Source organism: Amblyraja radiata, chromosome 8 (genome assembly GCF_010909765.2).
Source record: "Amblyraja radiata isolate CabotCenter1 chromosome 8, sAmbRad1.1.pri, whole genome shotgun sequence".
Classification (NCBI taxonomy): Eukaryota; Metazoa; Chordata; class Chondrichthyes; order Rajiformes; family Rajidae; genus Amblyraja; species Amblyraja radiata.
The window spans coordinates 18,868,922-18,896,318 of record NC_045963.1 but is presented as its reverse complement, the minus strand read 5'-3'; the positions used below and the strand labels follow the sequence as shown (position 1 = coordinate 18,896,318).

Here is a 27,397-nt window from a genome sequence, read left to right as displayed (position 1 = left end):
TTTCTGCCCGTCCCCCGGGATCAGGAGGTCCCAGCTACGGCGGTGCTAGCTGACCGCGAGCGGGCGCGCGCTTTGGGCCCTGTTCCCACTTCCCGATAAACATTAATTAATTCATGTTACGGGATTGTGCTTGTGATTTCCTTCGTAGGGATGCTCGCCGTTACAGCGGGTGTACGAAAGTCCGTACAGGGTACTGAGGACTGGTACCTCGACGTTTACGTTGGGCATGGGTGGCAAGGAGGAGTTCGTCTCCATCAGCCGCCTTCAGCCAGCACACGTGGACGAGGATAGCCCGATGGCGGTGGCCACTCTGCGGCGTAGAGGACGTCCACCGGCCTGTTACCCCCGGTTATGTTCCACCGGTCCGCTCTGTTACACCCATCCCTCGATCGCTTTTGTCACGTCCCTCCAGTTCTGTTTTGCCGGGCCCTACTGTTGCGCTCGCCCCGCGACCTCGGACTACGCGTTCCGGTCGAACCGTCCGGTTACCCGTGCGTTTCCGTACCGTGGATTCCGGGGGGGGGGGGCATGTAGCGGCGCCTGCTGGCGCACGCAGGTATCGAACCCGGCGTTCAGAAGCCGTGGTCACGTGACTCGGGAGGGGCTGCTAGTTTTCGCGCGGTTTTGCTTTTGCGCGGCAGTTGAGTGCTGACCATCGTTGTGGCCAGACGCGTTGTAAGAACCTGTGAGCTAAGAAGCTAATTTGAGAATTAAATAAGTTACAAAACCTAGTTGTCGTTCTTGCGACCGCCAAAAAGTGTTATTTTCTGGTCATAGTAAGAGAGAAATATTTGTAATTGGAAAAAGCCACGGTTGCTGAGAAGTAATGAGAGCTCAACGAGACAATGCCTAGTACTTATTATCAGATTTGATTTGAGGCTTTGGAGAGGGATTGGGCCCTAGCACAGCGATGCTGACTGGACAAGGCAGGAATCTGCAACAGCACTTGGTTTTGGGAGGAACGTGCACTGTTATAGCTGCTCTGACTGGGGATGGCGGTGCAGGGTATACAGGCACTGCAGCTCTAGTACAGGGGAGACAGAAAGAACTGGCACTGCAGGCTTGACTGGAAGAGACAGTGAATGTTGCAATGAAAGTCCTGTGTGAGGAAAGCAGTGAGCTAATGCAGTAGGCAGGCAGGGGGTGAAGGCAATACGCTTTGGAATAGCAGCCCTGGCAGGGTAACACAGTGCTAACAACGCAGTCGTGGCTGAAGGCAGCAGTCAGCGCTGGCACAGCTAACCCAGCAATGGAGGCGGTGCACTGGCAGTTTCACCTGCTGGGGGAGACAGTGAGCACTGGCATTGTTTCCCCTGTTGGTGGAGACGGTGAGCACTGGCACCACATCCAGGGCTGGTGTCTGGGGGGAAGGCAGTGGTGATCTGTGTGTCCCGGGCGCTGACATTTGGCTCTGCTCTGGTCTGCTCTGCTCCCTTCCCTCCCGCCTGCTGCAGCTGCAGAGGCCGCCGCTTGGAGCCCAGCCCGGACCATGTTCTGCACCCAGCTGCACGCTGCCTCGCCGGTCTGCTGATCGGTTCGTCCCCGGAGACCTCGGCAATGATACGGAGAGAGATCGCCGGCTCCTACCGAGAGGTAACCGGCTGCAGCAGACGCGATCCCCGGGGCCACCGGCTGCAGCCCAGGGCAGCGGCCGCTGCAGGAGAGGCATCTCTTCAATTAGTCCCCCAAAGTTTGTTGTGAGGGGTCTAAGTTTGGTTAGAAGTGTGATTGCATTTTAAATAATCCATACTTTATTTACTTTCAGCATTGCAGGGTTTGATGCTCAAATGCGATTTCACCCAGTATAATGTTGCTCAGGGATGAATCTGTGACTCCATCGCTGCAAGCGCAGCCGGAAACCTAGAGCACAGGGGAGAGGGGGCAGGGGAGAGGGGGCAGGGGAGTGGTGTTAGGGGAGAGGGGGCAGGGGAGTGGGGGCAGGGGAGAGGGGTTGTATGGAGGAAGAAGGGGAAGTAGGGAGGCAGGTGGGGAGAGGGGTGGGAAAAGGAGGGAGAGTGGGGAAGGAGTGGGGGGCACAGGCAGTAGGGAGGAGGAGAGGAAGGGTGGGAGAGGGGAGTGGGGGTGGATGAGTGAGGAGGAGGAGGGAGAGTAAGGTGGGGGAGTGGGAGGGTGGAGATGGGGAGAAGAAGAGGGGGGGGAGGCAAGGAGGAGGAGAGGAGTGGGAGAGAGACAGAAAGAGAGGAGGGGGGATGAGAGAAAGAGGGACCCAAAGACGGAACAATTGTCCCAAGAATCAACTGCAAGTTCGCCTTCACGTCACCTCTTAAATTACAGAAGGCTGAAGCCTGTTTCATGTAAACGTAGCCTCCGTGGATTAAAAAGTTGGGGCAGGAAGGCTTTCTTTCTCAAAGTCAGATCCTCCTCCAACCTGTATTCCTGGAATATACAGCTTCTCCATTCTCATCAATATTTGAACCCTCAGCAATATAATGTTGTAAAGATATTTGTGATCAATACTGCATCCTTCCTGTCTCCTTTATCAGAGTTGTCAGCGCTTCTCCTTCGTTAAGCTTTGTATATTGAAGCTTGATTATGATATCATGTGACTACTTATGTATGTCGTCTTCAATCTTATTTACCGCACTCTGTGCAAACATAAACATCTTTAATTAGATTTGGAAAGATTCGGGTTGATGTAGTCAGCATGGGTTTGTGCCATGGGAGATAAATCAGAGTTGTTTGAAGCAGATTAATGAAGACAGGTCCATAAACAGGTCTAGTATGGACCAGCAAAGCCTTTGATGAGGTTTTGTATATTTGGCAGCTCTGGAAGTTTAGATCACATGGGATCCAGGGAGAGCTAGTTGACAGGATACAGAATTGACCTCCCTCTGTTTCCTACCATTGTCAATTCTGTGTTAGCAGGTTGTTTATTATTTATGTGGGGGCCTGGAACTAATGGTGTGCTTTGGATCAGTGCTGGGCCCATTGCTGTTTGTTACCTATATTAATGACGTGGTTGAGAATGTAAGTAAGTTTATTGGCCAAGTATTTACATACAAGGAATTTGCCTTGGTGCTCCGCCCACAAGTAACAACATGACATACAGTGACAGTTCGAATGACTCCGATAACACTAAACATTAATAATAATAAAACATTAACGATAAAACACCATTGATCAAGCATGTGAACCAATAAAATACCAGATCAAAGGGAGGCTACAGATTTTTGGCTGTTGAGTAGAGCAACTACTCGTGGATAAAAACAGTTTTTATGTCTGGCTGTAGCAGCTTTATGAATTATGCCTTGCACGGACTCTCTAGTTTGCAGATGACACTAAAATAAGTGGTATAATAGACAGTGAAGAAGCTGTTTAAGTTTATTATTGTTGTGAGTACCAAGGTACCCTGTACAGTGAAAAGCTAATGTTTTGCACACAATCCAATCAGATCAGATAACACTACACATAAATATAATCAAGTTAAGAGAATCAAATGATCAACCTTTTTAAGTGCAAAGATTTAATATATAAAGCATTTTCATATGACCAATGGAAATCGGCTGTGTTTAGTTTAGAGATAGAGCGTGGAAACAGGCCCTTCGGCCCACCGTGCCCGCGCCGACCAGCGATCCTCATACACTAACACTGTCCTACACATTAGAGACAATTTTATAATTATAGCAAGCCAATTAACCTACAAACCTGTACGTCTTTGGAGTGTGGGAGGAAACCAGAGATCCTGGAGAAAATCCACAAGGTCACAAGGAGAATGTAAAACTCTGTACAGACAGCACCTTTAGTCAGGATCGAACCCAGGTCTCGCGCTGTAAGGCACCAACTCTACCGCTGCGCCACCGTACCTGCGCTGTGTGTTCCAGACAACTTCTCTAAACTTCTCTAAAACACCTATTTACTCTATTTTTCCAGTTCATGGGCTAGTCAAGTCAAGTTTATTCGTCACATACACATACGAGATGTGCAGTGAAATGAAAAGTGGCAAGTGGCTACAAACCAATAATATTAACAACTGCATACGCAACAATGGCCTGAGTATTCAGTAACCTTGTGTATTCAGCTCAACCTGCATCTGTGCTGATAAGCAAGGCCTCGCTGCCTACTTCTGTTTGTGGGACTTGACCACAAAATGGATTGTGATCCAGTCAGTCCCCCATTTTATAATAACAGTAGAGCTGCTGCCTGACAGCACTAGAGACCCAGGTTTGATCCTGACTGCAGGAGCTCTCAGTGTGGAGTTTACAGTTTCTCCCTGTGACCGCATGCGTGTCCTCTGGTTTCCTCCCACATTCCAAAGATGTGGGAAAAGTGCAGGATTGTAGGTTAATTGGCTTCTGTAAATTGTTTCTAGAATGTAGGATGCGATACTGGGATAACAGCACTAGTGTACAGGTGGTTGTGGGTGGGCCGAAGGGCCTATTTCCACGCTGTATCTCTAAACTATAAACTAAAGTGCGGCAATTATGTAACGTGATGATTTATACACATCTACTTGTCTAACTATTGTGATCTTAGTGGGACCACACCTGGAGTATTGCGTACAATTTTGGTCTCTTAATCTGTGGAAAGACATTCTTGCCATAGAGGGAGTACAGAGAAGGTTCACCAGACTGATTCCTGGGATGTCAGGACTTTCATATGAAGAAAGACTGGATAGACTCGGCTTGTACACGCTAGAATTTAGAAGATTGAGGGGGGATCTTATAGAAACTTACAAAATTCTTAAGGGGTTGGACAGGCTAGATGCAGGAAGATTGTTCCCGATGTTGGGGAAGTCCAGAACAAGGGGGGTCACAGTTTAAGGATAAGGGGGAAATCTTTCAGGACCGAGATGAGAAAAACATTTTTCACACAGAGAGTGGTGAATCTCTGGAATTCTCTGCCACAGAAGGTAGTTGAGGCCAGTTCATTGGCTATATTTAAGAAGGAGTTAGATGTGGCTAAAGGGATCTGGGGGTATGGAGAGAAGGCAGGTACAGGATACTGAGTTGGATGATCAGCCATGATCATATTGAATGGCGGTGCAGGCTTGAAGGGCCGAATGGCCTACTCCTGCACCTATTTTCTATGTTTCTATATGATAATGCTTTAGCCTTAGCCACAACAACATGAGGGGGATTGTGAAATAGTTGTTGCCGTCATGTCCCATATCCCATCCAGCACCCCTGCCTCCTCCCTCACTTTGTTATATGTCCATGAGTCAGGCACTAAGAGAGCTGAATACAACTGTATGTTCAAGTCTAGAGTGGTCATATGTCCCAAAACGGAACAATGAAATTCTTAATTAGCACAACACATTGAAGACAGACACAAAAATGCTGGAGTAACTCAGCATCATCCCTGGAGAGAAGGAATGGGTGACGTTTCGGTTCAAGACCCTTCTTGAGACTCGACCTGAAAGGTCACCCATTCCTTCTATCCAGAGATACTGCCTGTCCCACTGAGTTCTTCCAGCATTTTGTGTCTACCTTCGGTGTAAACTGGAATCTGCAGTTCTTTCCTACACAGAACATAGTACTCTGTAAACACCATAATAAATGACAAAAAAAAGTTCAAAATATAAAAGCATCAAACAATATAGTGTACGGACAAAAACAATAGTGGAATCTAGGTAGTTTGTAGCTTAGTTGGAATTCTCAGTGTTCAATTGTAGTTGGGAAGTTGCAGCTCCTGCATCTGGACGTTACAGTTTTCAGACTCCGGAGCCTTCTTCCCGATCGCAGGAGTGAAATGCAAGTGTGGTCAGGGTGGTGTAGGTCCTTGGTGATGCTGGCTGCCTTTGAGGCAGTGATTCCTATAGACGAATTAATTAATTAATTAATTAATTCATGTTTATTGGCCAAGTATGTACACCAGTCACGTGCAGTCAGGGTAGGCAAGGTAGGCACTGCCTACCCTAACTAAAATTATAAAATGGTAATTAGTAAATATAAATAGTAAAGGCACGGGAGAATTATGCCTATCTAAGAGATCGATCACTTAGGTAGGCATAATTCTCCGTGCCTTTCATGTGCAGTACTTGCAACACGCGAAGGTCTGTGCAGCCCACGTGCCGTCGGCGCTGCTTCAAGCCGTCAATTTCAAGCGGGGCTGAAGGCAGCTGAAATTCTGCCTTTACAGTACTGCGCATGCACAGCAGCCTACTGCACATGCACTGCGCAAGTTTCTTGGCAGGTTTTTCAAATATGGATTGTCATTATATTAAGTGTATCTTAGGAAACAAAGAGAGAAGAATGGAGTTCGTGTACCAATAATGTGGTCGGTAAATCTCTTGGTGCTCGCAGCCACCCCAGCTGCTTCGTTCCCCGGCCACAATGCGGTGGCTCCGTGCCCAGAGCGCCACGGCAGCGGTGAGTGAGTGAGTTGCTGGCATGATCCCCGCCCCCCTCCTTCTCAACACTCCTGCCCTCCCCGCAACTTTACCCCTGGCACAGACTCTCCACACACTGTGAAAGGAACTCTCCCCCCAATTGGTCCCTTGAACAAGTATTGTCATTCAATAAGATGACAACTGATTCAACTTGTCCCGGTGTGCTCCAGTTTTTCCCACCATCTCTCCACCTGCCGTCATCCTCCATCCCCCACCCATTCAGTAATTCAAAATGAAGGGGATTTGGAAGCCTTGGGCAAATTGAATTGTTACTTTTACTTTTTATATTTACGGAGAGGAGAACAATCTGCGCATGCGCGGTTTAAGATTTTTTTTTAAATGCCGACTGACCTTGAGTAATTACTCACGGCACGTGCCTGATGTACACATACAAGGAATTTGCCTTGGTGCTCCGCTCGCAAGTAGCAATCCAATACATACAGTAATAATTGGGAATGACACATAAAACATTAAACATTATAGTTTAAACATGTGAATGAAATAAAATACCAGAGCGAAATGAGGCTACAGACTTTTGGTTATTGAGTAGAGCTACTACTCTTGGGGAAAAAAGCTGTTTTTATGTCTGGCAGTGGCGGCTTTGACAGTCTGGAGTCGCCTTCCAGAGGGAAGTGTTTCAAAGAGTTTGTGGCCAGGGTGAGAGGGGTCAGAGATGATCTTGCCCGCTCGTTTCCTGGCCCTTGCAGTGTACAGTTCATCAATGGAGGGAAGGTTGCAGCCAATAACCTTCTCAACTGATCGGACGATTCGCTGCAGCCTCCGGGTGTCGTGCTTGGTGGCTGAGCCAAACCAGACCATGATGGAGAAGGTGAGAACAAACTCTACAATGGCCATGTAGAATTGGCCATCATTGCCTGTGGCAGATTGTGTCTCCTCAGCTGCCGCAGGAAGTACATCCTCTGTTGGGCCTTTTTGACTGTGGAGTCGATGGTAGCCCCCCCCCCCCCCACTTAAGGTCCTTGGAGATGATGGTTCCAACGAACTTAAAATACTCCACAGATGATGGTGAGCGGGGGGAGGGGAGGGGGAGTTCTCCTGAAGTCTACTATCAATTCCATTCTTAAGAGCATTGAGCTCCAGGTTGTTACGAAGGCACCAGGACGCCAGATGTGTCACTTCCTGTCCGTAGGCAGATTCCTCCCCATCCTAGATCAGTCCAATCAGGGTTGTGTTGTCCGCAAACTTGAGAGGCTTGACAGAGGAGTCTGTGGAGGTGCAGTCGTTGGTGTAGAGAGAGTAAATGTGGTATATATTTATATTATGATATATGGACACACTTATCTATTTTGTAGTAAATGCCTACTATGTTCTGTGTGCTGAAGCAAAGTACGGATTTCATTGTCCTATACAGAGACACATGGCAATAAATTCACTTGAACTTGAACTTGAGAGGGAGAGTACACAGCCTTGCGGTGCTCCTATGCTGAAGGTCTGCGGGTCCAAGATGTGCTTTCCCAGCCTCACATGCTGTCTGTCAGGAAGCTGGTGATCCACTGACAGAGGGGTTCAGGCACAGTCAACTTGGAGAGTTTGGAGTGTAGTATCTCTGGCACAATGGTGTTGAATGCAGAGCTAAAATCAACAAACAAGATCGTTGCATAGGTCCCCTGGCGGTCTAGGTGCTGGAGAATGAAGTGCAGGCCCAGGTTGACTGTGTCATCCACTAATCTATTGGCCCGATATGCAAACTGCAGGGGGTTAGTGATATTTTTCAGCTTGGCCAGCACAAGTCTTTCCAGGATCATCATGACTACAGAGGTCAGTGCGACAGGCCTGTAGTCATTAAGACCTGTAATCCTTGTCTTTTTGGGTACAGGGACAATCATGGAGACTTTGAAGCAGGAAGGGACAGTGCAGGTTTGCAAGGACTGGTTAAAAATGTCTGTGGACGCTGGCGCCAGTTGTTGGGCACAGAGCTTGAGGGTGGAGGAGGAAACATTGTCCGGTCCTGGAGATTTCCGGCTTTTCTGTCTTCTGAATAGCCTCTCCACCTCTTCAATTTCTATTGTTAGTGATGGAGAAGTGGCCCGACTGATGTTGGGCAGCAAGGTGGGTATTAGATGAGGGCTCAGTCTTTGCAGACTGGAGTCGGGCTGTAAGCGGATTTTAAGTGTTTAAGAAGGAACTGCAGATGCTGGAAAATCGAAGGTGCACAAAAATGCTGGAGAAACTCAGCGGGTGCAGCAGCATCTATGGAGCGAAGGAAATAGGCAACGTTTCGGGCCAAAACCCTTCCCGATCAGTCTGAAGAAGGGTTTCGGCCCGAAACGTTGCCTATTTCCTTCTCTCCATAGATGCTGCCGCACCCGCTGAGTTTCTCCAGCATTTTTGTGTGCCAGTGGATTTTAAATGTTGATTGAAGAGGGGTAGATAATAAAGGGCCCAGTCTTTGCAGACTGGAGTCGGGCTGTAAGTATGTATGAAGTGGTGGTTGGGGAGGAGTGGGTGGGGGAAGGGTCCAGTCTTTGCAAATTGGAGTCAGGATGTGAGTAAGGGTGAAGTGTTGGTTTGGGAGGGGAGGTGGGGGCACCAGGGTTAGGTTTCTGTTTATCGAACCTGCAGTAGAACTCGTTCAGGTCTCTTGAAGATCTCTTCAATGGTGGGGAGGCCAGTACCCGTGCTGGACTGGGCGTGCTCACTGCCTTTTGTAATCTCCTTCATTACTGGCCGTTTGTATTATCGAACCAGGCCACGTTGGAACCAGCCAATATGCTCTCTTCTGCAGGTAGACACAAAATGCTGGAGTAACTCAGCAGGTCAGGCAGCATCTCTGGAGAGAAGGAATGGGTGACGTTTCGGGTCGAGAGCCTTCTTCAGACCTTTCTCTACCGTACACCCGTAGATGCTCAAGAGAGTGTTTGTCAACATACCCAATCTTCTATGGAAATAGAAGCGTTGATGGGCTTTGTTAATGTCTAGTAACCAGCAACAGTAGTTTTAGCAAATTCCTCTGATGATTTCCGTCTCCTGGCCTTGTCCATGCATGGACTGTGTTTGGCATTGTATACTCATTTAAGATATGAAAGGACACTGGTAAATAAGTTTGACTATGTGGCAGGGACTGCAATGAACAGTATATATACCTCATAGGGGGCTATCTATTATTTTAGTTTATTTTCGGAAAAAAAAATTGAGATGCTATTTATATCTGCATGCATTAATTTGAACCACCCGCTGAAAGTGAACAAAATTACTTTTAAAATGATTCAAATTACTAAAAGGTTGCAAAGGTAAAATATGAAACTAATTCATCTCTTTCACTTCAGTGCAGAGTACAAGAATGTGTGTATTTAGTTCCATTATAAGTTTCAAATTTATTTCATTCGGGTCGAAATGGAATGAATGAATGTTACTCTGAATCCAGTCCGATTAGGTTTTTGGGATTAGGCTAATAAATCGGGCAAATCCAATCAGAGATCGATATTGCCTTTGCACTTTTATAGATAAGGGGAGATTTACAGCAAATAAACATGCCTTCTGCACATTTTGTCCATAGCAACAAAATCAGCATAGTGGGCTATGCCTGCCTGCATTTGACCCATTACCCTCTAAACCCTTCCCCTTCCCCCTGACTCTCAATCTGAAGAAGAGTCTCGACTCGAAACGTCACCCATTCCTTCTCTCCAGATATGCTGCCTGACCCGCTGAGTTACTCCAGCTTTTTGTGTCGACCACCAGATGATGTTGTTCCTTACCTTGGTTACCATAACACACCTGCCTCTTATGCTTATAAAATGTTTACTCTTCTCTGTAGTTTACAAATGATCAAACGGAGGAAAGGCGTAATAGTTCTGATCTCGCCGTTGAGAATGATGCAGAGGAAGAGTATGTTAACAACGAAGTGTTGCAAGGTATGAACATTAATTGGAAAAATGCTCGACCTCATTATGCCAACTTTGCTTGAGGGAAAACGCCTGGTTTATATTCCATATGTTTGCAATGTTGTGTAGTCAGGGAGAGGTTACTTTTAAACCATTCTGCATTCCCTTCCTTGAACCAACCTCTGATAACTTCTCTTATCTGACGACCTTGAGACTTCAAGGCCTGTTTGTGGGACATGGGTGTGCAGACGCTGTGAGCGGGTGTGCCAGCAGCTGGTTTCTGGAATCGTAACTAAAATAAGGCCATCTTAATCTGTGATGAATATTTCGTATTGGCTTTGGAGAATAATTTGTAAAACTGTGAATACATTTGATCTTTGTGCCAGATCTGAAGTTTCTTTCTGCGTTGGATTATTGTGGCGTGTAGGAATGAACTGTGGATGCTGGTTTAAACCAAAGATAGACACAAAAAGCTGGAGTAACTCAGCGGGTCAGACGGCATCTCTGGAGAAAAGGAATAGATGAAGTATCGGGTCGAGACCCTCCTTCAGATTGAAAGTCGGTGGAAAGGGAAACGAGGGATAGAGAGATAAAGAACAAATGAATGAAAGATATGCAAAAAAGTAGCAATGATAAGGAAAACAGGCCATTGTTAGTTATGTGTTAGATGAAACCTCTATCTCTCGTTTCCCTTTCCCCTGACTCTTAGTCTGAAGAAGGGTCTCGACCCGAAATGTCACCTATTCCTTTTCTCCAGAGATGCTGCCTGACCCGCTGAGTTACTCCAGCTTTTTGTGTCTGGATTATTGTGGTGGTGTTTTTATGCTTTAAGCTTTTCCTGGTTCCATTTTAAATTTCTGCAGCGTTACTGAGTTATTTTGTGTCTGTAAATGTTACCCAGTTTATACTGTTCAGAAGTATCTTGTTTCAGAGGCTGTATTGGCTTACCTAGGGATGAGGATACCCTTTAATTAACCTCCCAGTGCCAATCTTTAATCTGTATTTTGTTCTTGTTTTAGATAAATTGTATATTTAGTTCACAAAATTGCAGTTTTGGGTATTTGCTATCTTCCATTTTAAAGTTAATTTGTTTGCCCTGAAATTTCTCGTGGGATTTCACTGTAGCAAAATTTGTATATTTGAATAAAGTGCAAATGATCTCCCTTGCATTACCCTGTGCACTATTACCTCTATACTCAGCTGTTGCACCGTAACTATGTACCACAATCTGCCCTTTGATAGACACAAAAGGCTGGAGTAACTCAGCGGGTCAGACAGAATCTCTGGAAAAAAGGATTAGGTGATGTTTCGGGTTGAGACCCTTCTTCGACCCAAAACATCACCTATTCCTTGTCCCCAGTGATGCTATCTGACCTGCTAAGTTACTCTAGCTTTTTGGGTCTTATCTTCGGTTTAAACCAGTATCTGCAGCAGTTCCTGCCTACACAATCTGCCCTTTGTTCTTCTGACAATGGCTCACTTACGTCTTCCTTCATGTCTTGGTCTTTGGATCAGGACCTGCAGTTGGCTCCACCATCTTCTAGCCCATTTGTCCGCGCAGAGGATGCACTCTGCTGCTCGCTTCAAATTTATAAAAAAAATAAAAAGTATTGGAGTAACTCGAGCAGCATCACTGGAGGTCATTGATAGGCAATGTTTTGGGTCGGGGCCCTTCTTCAGATTTTATTGCTGCAGTTCTTGTGTCTGCTGCAGAATTATATTTAGTCATTTTCTACAAATTCATTTAAGCCTCTGAAGCGTCTCATGGCATTTTATAATTTTAAAAGCCTTGTGTAAACAGAGGAACCTGCAGATGCTGGAAACACTCAGCATTTGAAATGCTAGAAACACTCGGCAGGCAAGGTAGCACCTGGAGAGAGGTGAAGGTCCACAGGAGGGATCATGAAGTTCTGGTTGCCTGCTACTTTCATTCACCGATCCCCTCCCACTCTGACCTCTCTGTCTGTGGCCCTCCTGCACTGTTGCAATGAGCCCCAATACACACTGGAGGACCAACACTCATCTTTTGCCACCAGATCTGGCCATTCCAGCCTGCCCTCATGTTGGCTCCGTTTTTCTCATTCTGTTCGTATAGTTGGACCTACAGGGCAGGCCCTGCAACCTCACTATCTGCAGTAGGTTACAGGTGTAATGTAATGTTACTGCTCCTGATAACCCATTTAGACTCAATAGACAATAGGTGCAGGAGTAGGCAATTCGGCCCTTCGAGTCAGCACCGCCATTCATTGTGATCATGGCTGATCATCCACAATCAGTACCCCGTTCCTGCCTTCCCATATCCCTTGACTCCGCTATCTTTAAGAGCTCTATCTAACTCTCTCTTGAAAGCATCCTGTGAATTGGCCTCCACTGCCTTCTGAGGCAGAGAATTCCACAGATTCACAACTCTAGGTGAAAAAGTTTTTCCTCATCTAAATGGCTAACCCCTTATTATTAAACTGTGGCCCCTGGTTCTGGACTCCCCCAATATCGGGAACATGTTTCCTGCCTCTAGCGTTCCAATCCCTTAATAATCTTATGTTTCAATAAGATGCCCTCTCATCCTACTAATTTCCAGTGTATACAAGCCCAATCGCTTCATTCTTTCAACATATGACAGTCCCGCTGTCCCGAGATTTAACCTTGTGAACCTACGCTGCAACTGTAATCCCTCAATAGCAAGAATGTCCTTCCTCAAATTTGGAAACCAAAACTGCACACAACACACCAGGTGTGGTCTCACCAGGGCCCTGTACAACTGCAGAAGGACCTATTTGCTCCTATCCTCAAATCGTCTTGTTATGGCCAACATGCCATTAGCTTTCATCACTGCCTGCTGTACCTGCATGCTTACTCATTCCACCCCAGGTATTTTAACATTAAAACAGAAAATTCTGGAAATATCCAGCTGCCTTCTCTTTTTTTCCCTTCATATCCCTCTATCACCTTTTCTCCTACCAAAAAATAAAGTTTTTTCTGATTTCAAGTCATTATGAGATGGCCCAGACTGAAAGCATTAACTGTTTCTCCTTCCACAGATGCTGTCTGACCTGTTGAGTGTTTGTGACTTTTTCTGTGTAAATAAACATTAGTTCCCATGTGGTAGTTGTACCATTGATTGTACAGTTCTCCAGATCTAAACAAGGCCGTGGAAAGAACAACCTGCGTTTCCATCTCATTCTTGTACAATATAATATTTGCAGCCCCAAGTAAGAATATGATTGCTCTATGTTGTGTGCTAAACTATAGAGATGCTTCTTAATCACACATTTTCCTTGTGAATAAGTTGTTACTCTGCTGTTTTAATATGTTAAATCTGATTGGCATAATCACGTTAAATAGGAAAGGGACTAAATTATTTTTCCCTTGCTCTAGACAATAACGTGGGCTCAACAATCCTTTCTTCTATCTTCGGGAAAGCCTGCCTGAAGAACACGTTTTCTGTCATTCTTATCTTCATCTACCTGCTGTTGATGTCCGTGGCCATGTTCCTGGCCTATCAGACCATCACTGACTACAGAGAGAAGCTCAAACATCCTGTCATGTCTGTCTCTTTTCAGGAAGTTCAGAAATACGATGCTCCTGGTAAGAACACAATTATTTTATTATGAAATTGCTGCCTTAAGTTAGTTCTTGGCCTTTCAAGTTGTATGTAGAAATCTCCAGATTTTTTTACCCTCATTACTTTTACTAGAAGCAATCTGACGATACATTTAATTCGATTCAACTTTCTGTGGCCCACTATATAATTAACGTGATTTGAATCAGCTGAGTTTTGCAAAATACAATTTTAGTTACTGATGATATTAGTTTAATTGCAAATTTAGTTTGCTGGGCTACTTTCATAACCAAGTGCCTGCAGATCTAAAGCTAAATCTAGAAGTTCAAATTAATTTTAACTTAACATAGAGCAAGCAAGTGATGCTAGGAGAATGTGTTGTGTCTGAACATGATGCACTGCATGAAGTAAAATTATATCCATCCACCTTAAGAAAAATATCCCCTAACGCAGCACGCTGAGAGAATTCATCTTCATTGTCCAAATTTTAAAAAATTCTGAGGAGTTAAAGTCTAATGTAGTCTGGGAGGTTATTTATCTATATTACTAAAAGTCTGTTCTTGACCGGTTTTGGCCATCTGTGCTGCGATTTCCGAGAGAACGCCGCCACCTACGGCCGTCATTTTCGGCCACCTCGCTCAGAGCCCCCCTCCGCCGTATGTGTGCCGAGGATTTTTCCCGTCGATGAAAAATGACAGAGATATTAATGTTTTTACAAAATTCCCCATTCCCTCTGCTGCCCCCGCTGGAGGCAGGGGAAGGGACCATAAAACCAGGAAGTGGTGTGCCTCAATTAATCTCTGCAAGCTGGAGCTCTGTCAATTAGTCTCTGTCACTCTGAGCTCTGAATGACACTGAACAGCACTGTGAGTACCCTTAATTTCGTTTGAAAATGAAAATATAGTTAGTTTGATGAAGTAAAAAAGCACTGCCTGCAAATGGTTGTTTGGGTTGAAGTAAAAAGGCACTCTCTCTCTCTCTCCCTATAGTATAGTTAGTGTGTGATGCTGCATGCCGACTCCCCTCCCCCCCCCCCCCCCACAACCGCACGCTGGGGGAACAGACCCAACGGGTCTGCACATGGTCTAGTATTAAGCTACAATTTAGCAAGATGGATCTTTTTTATAGTTTAGAGATATAGCACCCCCCCCCCCCCCCCCCCCCCCCCCCCCCCCCCCCCCCCCCCCCCCCCCCCCCCCCCCCCCCCCCCCCCCCCCCCCCCCCCCCCCCCCCCCCACAAACGCCGTTGGGGGAACAGACCCAACGGGTCTGCACTTGGTCTAGTATTAAGCTACAATTTAGCAAGATGGATCTTTTTTATAGTTTAGAGTGCTGGCCATTGACTTTTCTCACAACTACTTGCCTGTGTGTTCACTTTAATCAGTTATACATGAGTTGTCTTGTCGGACATGATCTAGGAAATTGTTTGATTGTGGTACTCGGGAAAAGCTGCACAGTGGGAGATGCACTTTTCGGATGAGATGTTAGGGGCACCAGCGCTGTTTGCTGGTCCATACATTCATGATGAAGACCTGAGGCCCAAGACACATTCAACTCTAATCAAAACCAAGAAAACAAATTGATAACTCGTATTTAATTGCAAATTGTTGTTCCTCTTGTGCATGCTTAAAAGGATCATAACAAAGACTGTTTTTTCAAAAGAAACTATTTCAATGGTTGTGATTGCGAGACTGCGATATAAAGAATTTTTCTTTCCCATCCTCTTGCCTGGGCCATCTGAGATTGTCATTAAATAAAACTTTGTAATCACTTATTTACTGCTACTGGTTAATGATCAGAGGCTTCCAATATTCATTATTTTAATGGGTGATGTTTTGGGTCGAGACCCTTCTTCAGTGATGTCAGTGGAGTGGGCGGTACAGAGAGCCCACTCCCCTGACATCAATTTGAAGAAGGGTCTTCACCTGAAACGTCACCCATTCCTCTCCAGAGATGCTGCCTGTCCCGCTGAGGTACTCCAGCATTTTGTGTATCTTCGATTTAAACCAGCATCTGCAGTTCTTTCCTATTCATTATTTTAATGCTTTTCAACTTAAAGGGAGTGCTTTTAGGCTACTTAAAATTTGGCATGATTTTTTTTTTTTTAATTTCAAAATAAACTTTATTCAAACAATTCATCATTGTGCAAACAATTCATCATGAATTAATAACCAGTACTCAGCCTGTGCTGTCACGGCATTGTAATGCAAGTGCATTCAGCTCCTGGACACGAGTAATGCACCTTTGGTTATGCTTGACATTCCAGAATTATTAGCATATGAGATGAGTCATCTGTATTGATAATTTTATCACAAGATAGTCACAGCCTTAATTGCAGTTGTGCGATTTTTACTCAGTCTTAGCCCGTCTTTTCGAATCTTACATGCCACCACTGGTTTGTGCATGTATTAATTTTCTGGGTGCGGCCACCGCTGACAAAGCAGCTTAGGTTGTTTGCTCCATTTGTGAATGTTTGAGACGTCTATTAATATGAAGCAACCAAATGACTTGCTGGGCTGTTTCAGAGGGGAGTTTAGTTTAGTTTGGAGATACAACACGGAAACAGGCCCTTCGGCCCACCGAGTCCGCACCGACAAGTGATCCCTGCATATTAACACTATCCTGCACACACTAGGGACAATTTACAGATGCACCAAGCCAATTAACCTACATACCTGTACTTCTTTGGAGTGTGGGAGGAAACCGAAGGTTTCAGGCAATGTCATTTGCATCCCTCATTCTCTCTGCTCAACAACAATCCTTGTGTTATCACGCCCTAATCTAACTTTCCATAATGTATCACTTTGCATTTATCTGAGTTAAATACCACTTGCCATTTCTTGGCTCGCTTTCCCATTTGTTCGAGATCCTGGACAACCTCCGTCAATGTCCCACTTCCCTCCAATGTTGAATCTCACGCTATCCAAATCATTAACTTCTATGTCGGACAACTGGCGAACCGGCATGTGTCCCTGATCACAGGCCTCCAAATATTACTGTAATGTTCTCCTTAATCAGAAAAACGTAACTCTCCCTCCTCTCTCACTTCTACCTCTATCTTGACCCAGATTCAATCCTGACTATAGGTGTTGTCTGAATGATCCCCCTGTGACCTCGTGGGTTTTCTCCGGGTGCTCGGGTTTCCTCCCACATTCCAAAGACATGCAGGTTTGTAGGTTAATTGGCTTCTATAAATTGGCCCTAGTGTCTAAGATAGAACTAGTCAGCATGGACTTGGTGGGCTGATGTCCACTTCTCTTCAAAACTGCAGAGGATCCTTTGTCTCTGATGAGAGTATCACCAGACAGATGACACCCAGGCAGTGCTGCAGTCCTGGATGGTATCCACTTTTATAAACAAGTAGATCATTGTTCTCAAATTAAATTGTTCCACTGGAGGACAATAAACTACTTGTTAAACTAGACGCAAGGAACTGCAGATGGTGGTTTAGCAAAAAAATTCTGGAGTAACTCAGTACTGCCCTTGATTGCACATTAAAACATCTGGAGCACGATTCATAGAAATTACAATTTGTTTTCTTGCAACATCTTGTCTCCAGATGGTCACTGTAGATGCCTCCCTGTTCTAGCAGTACGATTGAGCTAGATCAGCCATGTACCTGCTGATGGCAGAGCAACCTCGAGTGCTATTGCCTCACCTTTACTCCCAGCATGTTGCAACGAATACCATCAGACAGAACCTTTTCTCCACTACTCCATGTCATTTTCATGAAAGGACGGGCAGTCATCTTCCCACCATTTCACATTCCCTGATCTTACCCGACCTTAAAGTGCACAAAAATGGCTTGTGGGGGTGAGGGCTTGGTCGGAGATTTGTTGAAATACGCAGAATAATTGGACATGAAACTATTGTATTCGACTTGTCAAATACTTTCCTACCGTCTGTTTACTGGAAGAGTGTTTCATGTACAGGCACTGTGAACCAGTAGGTATGGGCTTTAAGCACTGGGCTTCCCTTATAATATCTGGATCAGAGGAGTTTCAGATGAAGTAAGTAATGAGGGTAGTCGAGTGAAACGTTTGAACCATGTGCAGCAGCCAGACTAATGAATGTGTCTCTGTCTATATCACAGGCATAGCATTTTATCTGGATGAAGCTGAGCTCCTGAGTTGTAAGCATCATTTTCATGATCGTGTTCAATTTGTGGTGTCTCCAGGCCATCCGGGTGAAATAGATTGCATCAAGGAACATGTCACTTACATGGACCCTTACAGGAACCAAACCTTGGTAAAGTACATCATGCACCTTTTCATTTATCTTTCAAGTCCTTATTGATATATTCCCATTTTAACCAGTGTTCATCTGCTGTACTCAATTTACATAAGACCATAAGACATAGGAGCAGAAGTAGGCCATTCAGCCCAGCGAGCCCACTCCACCATTCAATCATGGCTGATCTACTATTCCCTCTCAACCACATTTTCCTGTTTTCTCCCCATAACCTTCGACGCCCTTCCTAATCAAGAACCCATCAATCTCCGATTTAAAAATAAATAATGTCTTGCCCTCCACAGCCACCCGTGCAACAAACTCCACAGATTCACCACCCTGTGGCTAATTTCCTATCTTATTCCCTTGCAAAGGATGTATACTATATTTAATTCCAAGTTTGGGATATTATAACAGATGAACAGGTGTAATAGATCAGTTGATACAAATCCTCGGGCTTACCAAGAGCTGGCCAGAATTCTTTACTTTAGAGATACAGTGCGGAAATGGGCTCTTCGGCCAACCGAGTCCGCGCCGACCAGCAATCCTCGTACACTAACACTACCCTTAGCACACGAGGGACAATTTTATATTTATACCAAGCCAGTTAGGCTACAAACCTGTATGTCTTTGGAGTGTGGGAGTAAAGTGGAGATCCCAGAGGAAACCCACACAGGGGAGAACATACAAACTCCGTACAGGCAGCACCAGTAGTCAGGATCGAACCCGGGTCTCCGGCGCTGTAAGGCCGCAACTCTACCGCTGCTCCACCGTGCCGCCCAAAATTGTTGTCTGCTCCAAGCTTTTCACCTATCTTACAACACTTGCAAAATATGTCCAGCCATGTTGAATTCAATTAGTTGTTGTTACCCCTTCTCTGTAGAAGTCAGCCCTGGTTATCCGTGGACCACAAGATGTGAGGAAGAAGGAGCTGGTATTCTTGCAGTTCCATCTAAATGAAACGGAAGAAGATTTCAGTGCAATTGATTATCTCTTATTTGCTTCGTTTGAGGAGTTTCTTGAGAGGTGAGAAATGAGAAGAGGAACTTTTATTTTGTGTGGATGCCGGGGTTGGGTGGAAAGAATTGATTTGTTATTGGTGCATAATGATTGTTGTTAAATACTTTTCACATAGACTATATGTTTATCAAGTCAGTGTCTGCCTTTTGTGCAAAGTCAGCTGGATTTATTTTAAATAATACAGAAAATGCTGGATATATTGCACAGATCTGGTGATATTTGTGGAAATAGATTTTGAGTATTGATATTGATTTATTATTGTCATCGGTACCGAGATACTGTAAGAACGTTTCTTGGCAGGTGATGTCCCAGGTATCTCATATCATACATGAATACAATCAGACCATACGCGAGTACAACAAGTGGGGTAACAGAGAGGAAACAGAGCAGAATATGCTGTTATAACTACGCAGAAAGTGCAGATTTAAAAAAGTGCAAGGGCCAGAACAAGGTAGATTGGGAGATTGGGTCTTAGGTTCTTTGTCTAAACTGACAGAGAGCTATAGAGGATGCATGTAATAAAGGACTGGACCAGAGGAGAAAGGATGGAGTCAAAGCTCAATGCGGCAATTGCAAGCTGAAATAGTGGGTCATCTCAGAGAGACATGCTTGTGGATCTTGGTCAGCAGATAGAAGTACAATACAATAGAATAGAACATTATTTATCCCAGGAGGGAAATTGGTCGGCCAACAGACATAAAATACAACACGATACATGAAATTAAAGTGACGAGCGGAAAGTCCAGGATTGGGGATGTGCAAAGATTGGGGGGGGGGGGGGGGGGAGAAGGGAGTCAGTCTACTCCACAACAGAAGGGGGGAGGAGTTGTACAGTTTGATAGCCACTGGGCAAGAGGATCTCCAGTGGAGTTCTGTGCTGCACCTTGGTGGAACCAGTGTGTTGCTGAAGGTGCTCCTTAGGTTGACCAGTTGTGCCATGGAGGGGGTGAGCTGTATTGTCCAAGATGTTCCACAGTTTGAGGAGCATCCCCCCCTCCAAGACCAACTCCAACTCCACTCCCAGGACGGGGCCAGCCTTCCTGATGACCTTATTGATTCTGTTGCCATCTGCGGCCTGGGGTCGGAGATGTTGACAATGCTAAAAGCAGTAGATGGAAGATCTCCCAAAGGTCTGTGACTGCCGAGGAGTAGTGAATGGCACCAGAGGTGTTTGGGATGTAAGTGGGAAGAGACGTTTATATGTAGTTTTTCAATCCTATTTGGATAACACCGCTGGTTACCAGTGACCAGTATTAGCAGATGACATGCAAATTCAAAGTCTGTGCAGACAGGTTTATTTATAAATGGCATGCCTAATTCATATTTTTGCCCGGATTTTTGGTAATTCACTAACTTCTTTCTTGCCTGTGACCGAGACAGATTACAGAGAATCACATAGTGCACTTGGGACAGAAGTTAGATTTTTCAAGGACACTGGTTGGTCCTGCTGTTAATCCTAATAGTATCACTATATTTTACACCTCATATATTAATCCAGCTGTCACTGACCCATGACTGAAAATGTTGCCCCATGATGACCAGTGCAGGCAGGACACTGGGAGAAATACAATATGTCCAGTGATATACTGGTTTATATTTTACGGGCAATGCTGATGATGCTTTCTCATTGATGCCATTACTTCTATTCCACATATTTAGCAGTATGGTAAGGTTTTTTTTTTGACAAACTATTACCGTCGGATTTAAAAATGACAGAATTAATTTTTTGTAATAAAGTAGCTGAATTCTGCAATGTTTTGTGCAGAACAATATACAATTTTGTAAACTGAACAGAGATGTTTGGTATTTGTCTTTCAGTCCTGACAAAGCACAGTTCATGCAGGACAGTGAACGCTCATACTCCGTCTGGACTTTTTCTGGAGGTTTTCGAACATGGGTCAAAATGTCTCTGGTGAAAACGATGGAGAAAGATAGAAGTGAATCGGTAGAATTCAGACAGGAGGTATGGAGAACACTGGGCTTACAGTGCGGGTAGAATCGCAGCTTTTGTATTCAGGCGGCTATCCTCTACTTGTGCATCAGAATTTGTTACATGGACATATAGAATTTATTTCTCGATTACAAATCAGTAAATTGGATTGGTGTTTACCTCCTTTCAGTTTGTTGTCTATAATCCCTTTGTAGTGTCTGACAACGTATTCTTATGATGTTCAAGAAGGAACTGCAGATGCTGGAAAATCGAAGGTAGACAAAAGTGCTGGAGAAACTCAGCGGGTGCAGTAGCATCTATGGAGTGAAGGAAATAGGCAACGTTTCGGGCAAAGGGTTTCGGCCTGAAACGTTGCCTATTTCCTTTGCTCCATAGATGCTGCCGCACCCGCTGAATTTCTCCAGCACTTTTGTCTACGTATTCTTATGAACCAAGTAACTAGTAAAGAGAATTGTAATTAACCATACATTGATATATTTGGTCTTTGCAACAAATTGTTAGAAAAGAAAGAGTTACTGCAGGAAAAAAATTGATAGTTAATCAACAGTTCTCTAACTATCGAGAGAATAGGCTGAATGTGTGGGAGAATTTGAGAAGCTAATGGAATTATTGATCGCTTGATGTCAATAATAATAATATCTTTTATTGTCATTGCACATCAGTGCAACGAGATTTGGTATGCAGCTTCCAACCGATGTCAAAAAAATAAATAAATAAACTGTGCGACGTGACCATCTGAGGGAGACAGATGTCTGGAGGTGCGGGCGTAGAAGGCCTTGTAACGTCTGCCGGAGGGAAGTAGTTCGAACAGTCTGTTACAAGGGTGTGAGGAGTCTTTATGGATGCTGACGGCCTTCCTGAGGCACCTTGTGTGGTAGATGCCCTCCAAGGCTGGTAGCTGTGTCCGAATAACCCTCTGCGCTCTGTGGACGACGCGCTGAAGAGCTCTCCTCTCCGCCTCCGTGCAGCTGAGATGCCACACGTTAATATGCTCTCTGTGGTGCAGCGGTAGAACGTTGTCAGCAGCTGTTGGGGCAGACCAGTCTTTTTTAATGTCCTCAGGAAGAACAGTCGTTGCTGTGCCTTCTTGACCAGCGCAACGGTGTTTGTGGACCATGTGAGGTCCTCTGAAATGTGAGTGCCCAGAAACTTAAAGCTGGACACTCTCTCCACACTTTCCCCGTAAATGGAGATTGGGGCGTATTCTCCATTATGGGACCTCCTGAAGTCAATAATCAACTCCTTGGTCTTGGAGGTGTTTAGTGACAAGTTGTTACGTGCGCACCAATCCGCCAGGTTCTGCACCTCCGCTCTGTATTTTGTTTCATCACCGTTGGTGATCAGCCCAATCACTGTTGTGTCGTCTGCAAACTTCACGATGGTGTTGGTGTCGAATGCAGGAACACAGTCGAGAGTGAAGAGGGAGTAGAGCATGGGGCTTAGTACACAGCCCTGTGGTGTGCCGGTGCTCAAGGTGATAGGGCCCAGTCTCACTGCCTGTCAAAATAGCTTTTAGAGGAAAGCAAGAGAGTGTAAAGTAGTGAACATTACCATGAAACCAAGTGTAGATTGAAGGCAGGGCATGGTTTGAGAGAAAGTTGGGAAGAGTTAAAGGGTTTGTAAACAGATTTGAGGTGAGGACGAGCAGCATTTTGTAAGCTGAGGAAGTAAGAAGGTGTAAGTAATGGTTTCAGTGGCAAAGGGAGAGACGAGAATAGTATTTGAAAATACAATTTGGTGATTGGAGATTGTTATGCTATTGGGTTTGAAGTTGCCTCAGATTGGATGGTGTACTACAGTTCTGTAGCATCAGATGTAACCTGAGTGAGTAGCCATGGGGGAAGATGTAGTTTGTTGCAAAGATATAAGATTTTTGATGAGGCAGGTAAGATGTTATCCTAGCCTGCCCATAACTTGGTATCAAATAGACAGATAATGAAGTAGAAGCAAGACCTGTGATTAAGACATAGAGCTTTTTTTGTATCATCAGCAAGTATATGTATTCAGATAGAATGTCAATAAAGAATAACTTGGAGAAAGAATGTCAACAAAAAGAATGATGGATAGACACAAAATGCTCAAGTAACTCAGTGGATCAGGCAGCATCTCTGGAGAAAATGGATAGGTGATGTTTCAGTTTGGGACCCTTCCTCAGACAGATTGTAGGAGGGAGAATGGGGGGGAAAAATGGAACTTTAAAAAAATCAGGGCCAGCAACAGATGACGTCAGGCAAGGAGGTTCCCTCATAGGCCAAGATAGAGACACGTGAGCCAAAAGGGATATTTAGTTGCGAACTGTGGAACTAATTAATAGACTTTTAGAGGAGAGGAGGCAGGGGAAGAGGTGGGTGGGGGACCTAAATTGGAGAATTCAATGTTCATTCCAATGGGTTGTGAGCTACTAGCAAAATATGAGGTGCTGTTTCTCCAATTTGACTGTGGCCTCACTGGCAATGGATGAGGCTCTGGACTGAAAAGTCAGTATGGGAATGGGATAGGGCATTGAAATGGTTAGCAACCAGTAGACCTTGGTGGACCGAGTGGGATTGGTGATCATACGGCCCTAGTCTTGACCCTGTTGGCCATCTTGGGTTTGTTCTTTGGCATCCGTTTGTTGAAAAACTTTCACTTAACCAGGCACTCATGTTGGAAAATTATGACTGCTTATAACACATAAAGGATCTACTTTCCATTGGTGACATTTGTTAATAGATTTGGACATGTGCCAACATACCTTTGAACATTTGTGACAGGCAACCTTTTAGGAAAAAAATATTTTTTCTTAAGAGATGTCATTACATCTCTATTATGTGCTAAAGCACTTCAAACCTGTAATTATGTTAGATATGCAGTACGATAGCATCGCCAAATGTAGCAACCAGCATAGAATCCTACTGTTTAAAAAAATAACACATTTATTGGGATTGCTTCCAAGGACAGAGAAAACAATCTGCTTCTTATCAAGGAATGCAATGTCCTCTTTTACATTCATCTAAGTTACAACAGTAGTCAAACTGAATCTTGGATTTATCTTTTATCTTTCAGCACAGGATTCCCCAGACAATTCTGCATCTTTCAGTCCTGCATTACACTCTATACTAGACTCTATCATAAGCCTGGATGAACAACTTAATTTTCAAGGGGGCTTGTAACCATAACAAAGTGGGTGAGGTTACCAAGTAGGAAATGACGGTGGATGAACTCTTGTAAGAGGCAGCTGATGAGGTTGGATGATGAGGTTGGAGAGTCCTGTCTTTGGTGAAGACAAAGGGGTCTCCTATTCTTTGCACAAAAGGTGCCTAATCTGTTGAGTATTTCCAGCATTTTTAATTTTATTTCAAATTTTCAAAACTTGCAGTTTTGCATTCAATATATTTGCCTTGGTCTACATTGTTCAGATCTGAAAGTGAAACAGTATAGCCACCGGAATTAAAAACAGAACATGCTAGAAACACTCAGGTTAGGCAGCATCTGTGCAGAGAGAAAAATTAATGTTTTAGGTTCAGGACATGATGAGTTTCCTGTTACTGTTTTTATGAATGTTTTGGCATGACTGGTAATGAATCTCCATTCGATTATTTTAATTCTGATCAACTCGTATTGCTCACACAGTCCACTCTTGTGAGATACAACGACGGTCGACATGGTTCTGACCAAAGTGACCAGTGGTTCTTCGTTGTGTTTGAATGGAAAGATCCGTTCATTCAGGAAGTCCGAGATGTAAGTATGATCATCTTTCACTGCTCGACTTTGCATGTTATTTGGCAGAGTGACTGGAGAAGAAGTACATAAATCCCCCACAGTTTACTAGTGTCAAATACAGCCGACAAGGACCATTTATCTAAAACTCCATCTGGTCTTCTCAAGTAGCATGGCCAGTGCTTTCATGGTTCCATATTTGGATTCTTGCCTTAAAAAAACGGATTAGATTTCTGATTACTAGCCAAATTGTCAAACTTTATCACTGAAAATATTGTCGAAGCCAACATTTGACTGGGTCTTTGCTTTGTATGCTTATTGAAGGCTTTTAAAATTATGGGTCTTCTGATAAAATATATTGTTGTTTTATTGATAATTCCATTAAAACAGAATTAATTAATTTCTCAATGGGGTAATGGATTAGTAAATATCAGTACATGATCCGACCTTGTAATATTTAAGATGTATATCTTCCACAGTCATGAAATGCCATTTTCTTGTACGTTGCATAAAGTCAGTTATCACAAGTATAAATCCCAGTATTTCTGGATAAATTATCCTTTGATCTTTTGCAGATAATCACAGCCAATCAGTGGAACACGATTGCCATCCTCTGTGGCGTTTTCTTGGCTTTGTTCAAGGCGGCAGAGTTTGCAAAGCTCAGTATTAAATGGATGATTAAAATTAAACAGAGGCAGCAAAAACGGAAAACCCAGGAACTGGACCAGATGAGTTAACCCAAGGACCTAATGAGCCCTTTTAAGAAATGCAGATCTGATCCACTTTCTCCAATCCAGCACTTCATATATTTGTTGTGTGGAACTTATGTTATGACTGCTGCCAGAATACATTTGACGATAGTCAATCTGATGAAATGGGATATATCAGTCTTGGGAAAACTATGACATTTTATATTCAATCACATTTTCTATGAAGAGGAAGGCTTGGGTAATAACAAAATATCATCACAGAATTGTTACCTATAAATTCCATTAGTCTTTTTTGGATTGTGGGGTAACCAGGGCTTGGAGTCTTGTGATATAAGATGCATATCATTGGGAAACTGGTTTTGATTGTCCATAATGTTACTGTTACTGGACCAGTGAATATGCTTTGTGTCAACATTCATGTCATCGGAGGTAAGGCAGTGTTCAGGCACGGCAATGCACTTCAATACAAAGTTGTCTCAATAAAGACATTAACAAAAATACTTATTCCAAAGTAATATTTAAATGCTGCTATTGATCACAGTATGTGTGGAACGTGGTTTTGCTATGAATTATAAATTGTTGTTGAATTCAACTAACTTCTTTATAAGCAAGCCTAGTTACACCGACATACTGCTATTATCTTATCAGCATTATTTTGTTTGTACATCGAAAATACGTCTGAAGGATGTACGTACTTTATTGAATTATGATAGCGGTTTTGAGTAGCTATTAGAGGGTACTGACTATTTTTATGAAAAGGAAAGAGTTATGATATTGTGACTATAAACACAACAAGTTAGTTAAACTTAGCTTATGTTGGACACATCAGGAAGGAAGACTCCTCCATTAATAAACTTGCCTTCAAATGGTTTGAGTAAAATAAGATTTATGTTGAATTCTTTACAGCAACGTATGTTCAGGCACACAGGTAGTTCTGCTATAATGCGATAATTGTGTCAGGGTAGAATTCCAGCTTTAAACACTGCACACGGGCATCACTGTCAGGCATTAGCCTCAGCTGGCTGCAATGATTACTTGCTCCATTGCAGGGAGAAGGAAAATAGCCGGTGCACTCTCACTTCTCCCCTAAATTGTTAGAGCTCCTCTTTGAGCAGAAAAGGCTATTAAAGATGGTAGATATCAAGGCCAGAGCCTGGGTCTGGTTTCCCCTGCATCTCTGAAATAGTAGGTTCTTCGGGATCAAGGCAGTAGCTGCTCGTTAGTCAACTCTGGCAAGAGAAAAAAAAAATACTACTGGTTAGTTCCCCTCTCCTCCACTCGCGCTTTGATTTTAAAGGAACTTTTAGGTAAAATAAAATAATGGTGTCTGGAAACTGGTAGGGAAAATGAGGGAATAATGCATCCTAGTTCTGGCCTAATATCAGGGGCTACCTTTATATTCTTAATGAACCTAAATTAGGAGCGCATCAGAATATCCAATGATCCTCAAGTTTAATCATTCTAATAGGTCTTTTAAAAAGCAGTTTACCTGTAACTAAGGCTCTAAACATTTGATCTTTGTTTGGGTAGTTAAAAATGCTTTCATCCAAGATAGCTAAAATGTGTTACCTGATCATTAGTGAAAGATTGCCCTAATGATCATAATATAGGCTTTGGGTGTAAGGGGAGGGAGGAATTCAAGACTTAACAAAAATAATACTGTACTGTTGAAATATAAGAATTGCAACATTTAAGATATTCCTCAAGTTTTATATTTTTTAAAATGTTGAGAAATAAACTTTTTTTGAACTGCTGTCTGTTATTAAGAAGTGTTAACTTTTGATTATTGCCTTAGTCTTGATACAGGCTAGGTAACAGTATCACAATTGTTGATTATTAGTTAACTGACATGTAGTGCTAGGTTCTTAACCGGGATAGCTAAGAAGGTTGAGTCTACTCAAACTATTGTCTGAAATAATGTTAGTATTCTGACAATTAACCAGTAAATTACTTGCTGGATTAAACTTGTCAAATGTTCCATAACTATTTTTAATGTGTAAAAGTATGCAGATTAATAAAGATGCTACTTTATCAACA

The 27,397-nt window shown here is 43.7% G+C and overlaps 1 protein-coding gene across 1 annotated transcript; it reads left to right on the top strand.

The window, feature by feature from the left end:
• Positions 1-1,315: 1,315 nt before the first annotated feature.
• Positions 1,316-27,397, top strand: pacc1 (proton activated chloride channel 1). Its single transcript, XM_033025308.1, has 8 exons — positions 1,316-1,593; positions 10,125-10,221; positions 13,567-13,776; positions 17,844-17,998; positions 18,864-19,006; positions 20,819-20,963; positions 24,564-24,671; positions 25,226-27,397. The coding sequence occupies exons 1-8, from the start codon at positions 1,558-1,560 to the stop codon at positions 25,385-25,387; spliced, it is 1,056 nt and encodes a 351-aa protein (XP_032881199.1). The 5' UTR covers positions 1,316-1,557; the 3' UTR covers positions 25,388-27,397.

What these genes read in the sequence shown, in the direction of transcription:
- pacc1 (XM_033025308.1), top strand. Translation starts at nt 1,558, where the DNA reads ATGATACGGAGAGAGATCGCCGGCTCCTACCGAGAG. An exon ending in TCGCCGGCTCCTACCGAGAG is followed by an intron (nt 1,594 to 10,124) that starts GTAACCGGCTGC and finishes TCTTCTCTGTAG; the next exon opens with TTTACAAATGATCAAACGGA. An exon ending in TCATTCAGGAAGTCCGAGAT is followed by an intron (nt 24,672 to 25,225) that starts GTAAGTATGATC and finishes GATCTTTTGCAG; the next exon opens with ATAATCACAGCCAATCAGTG.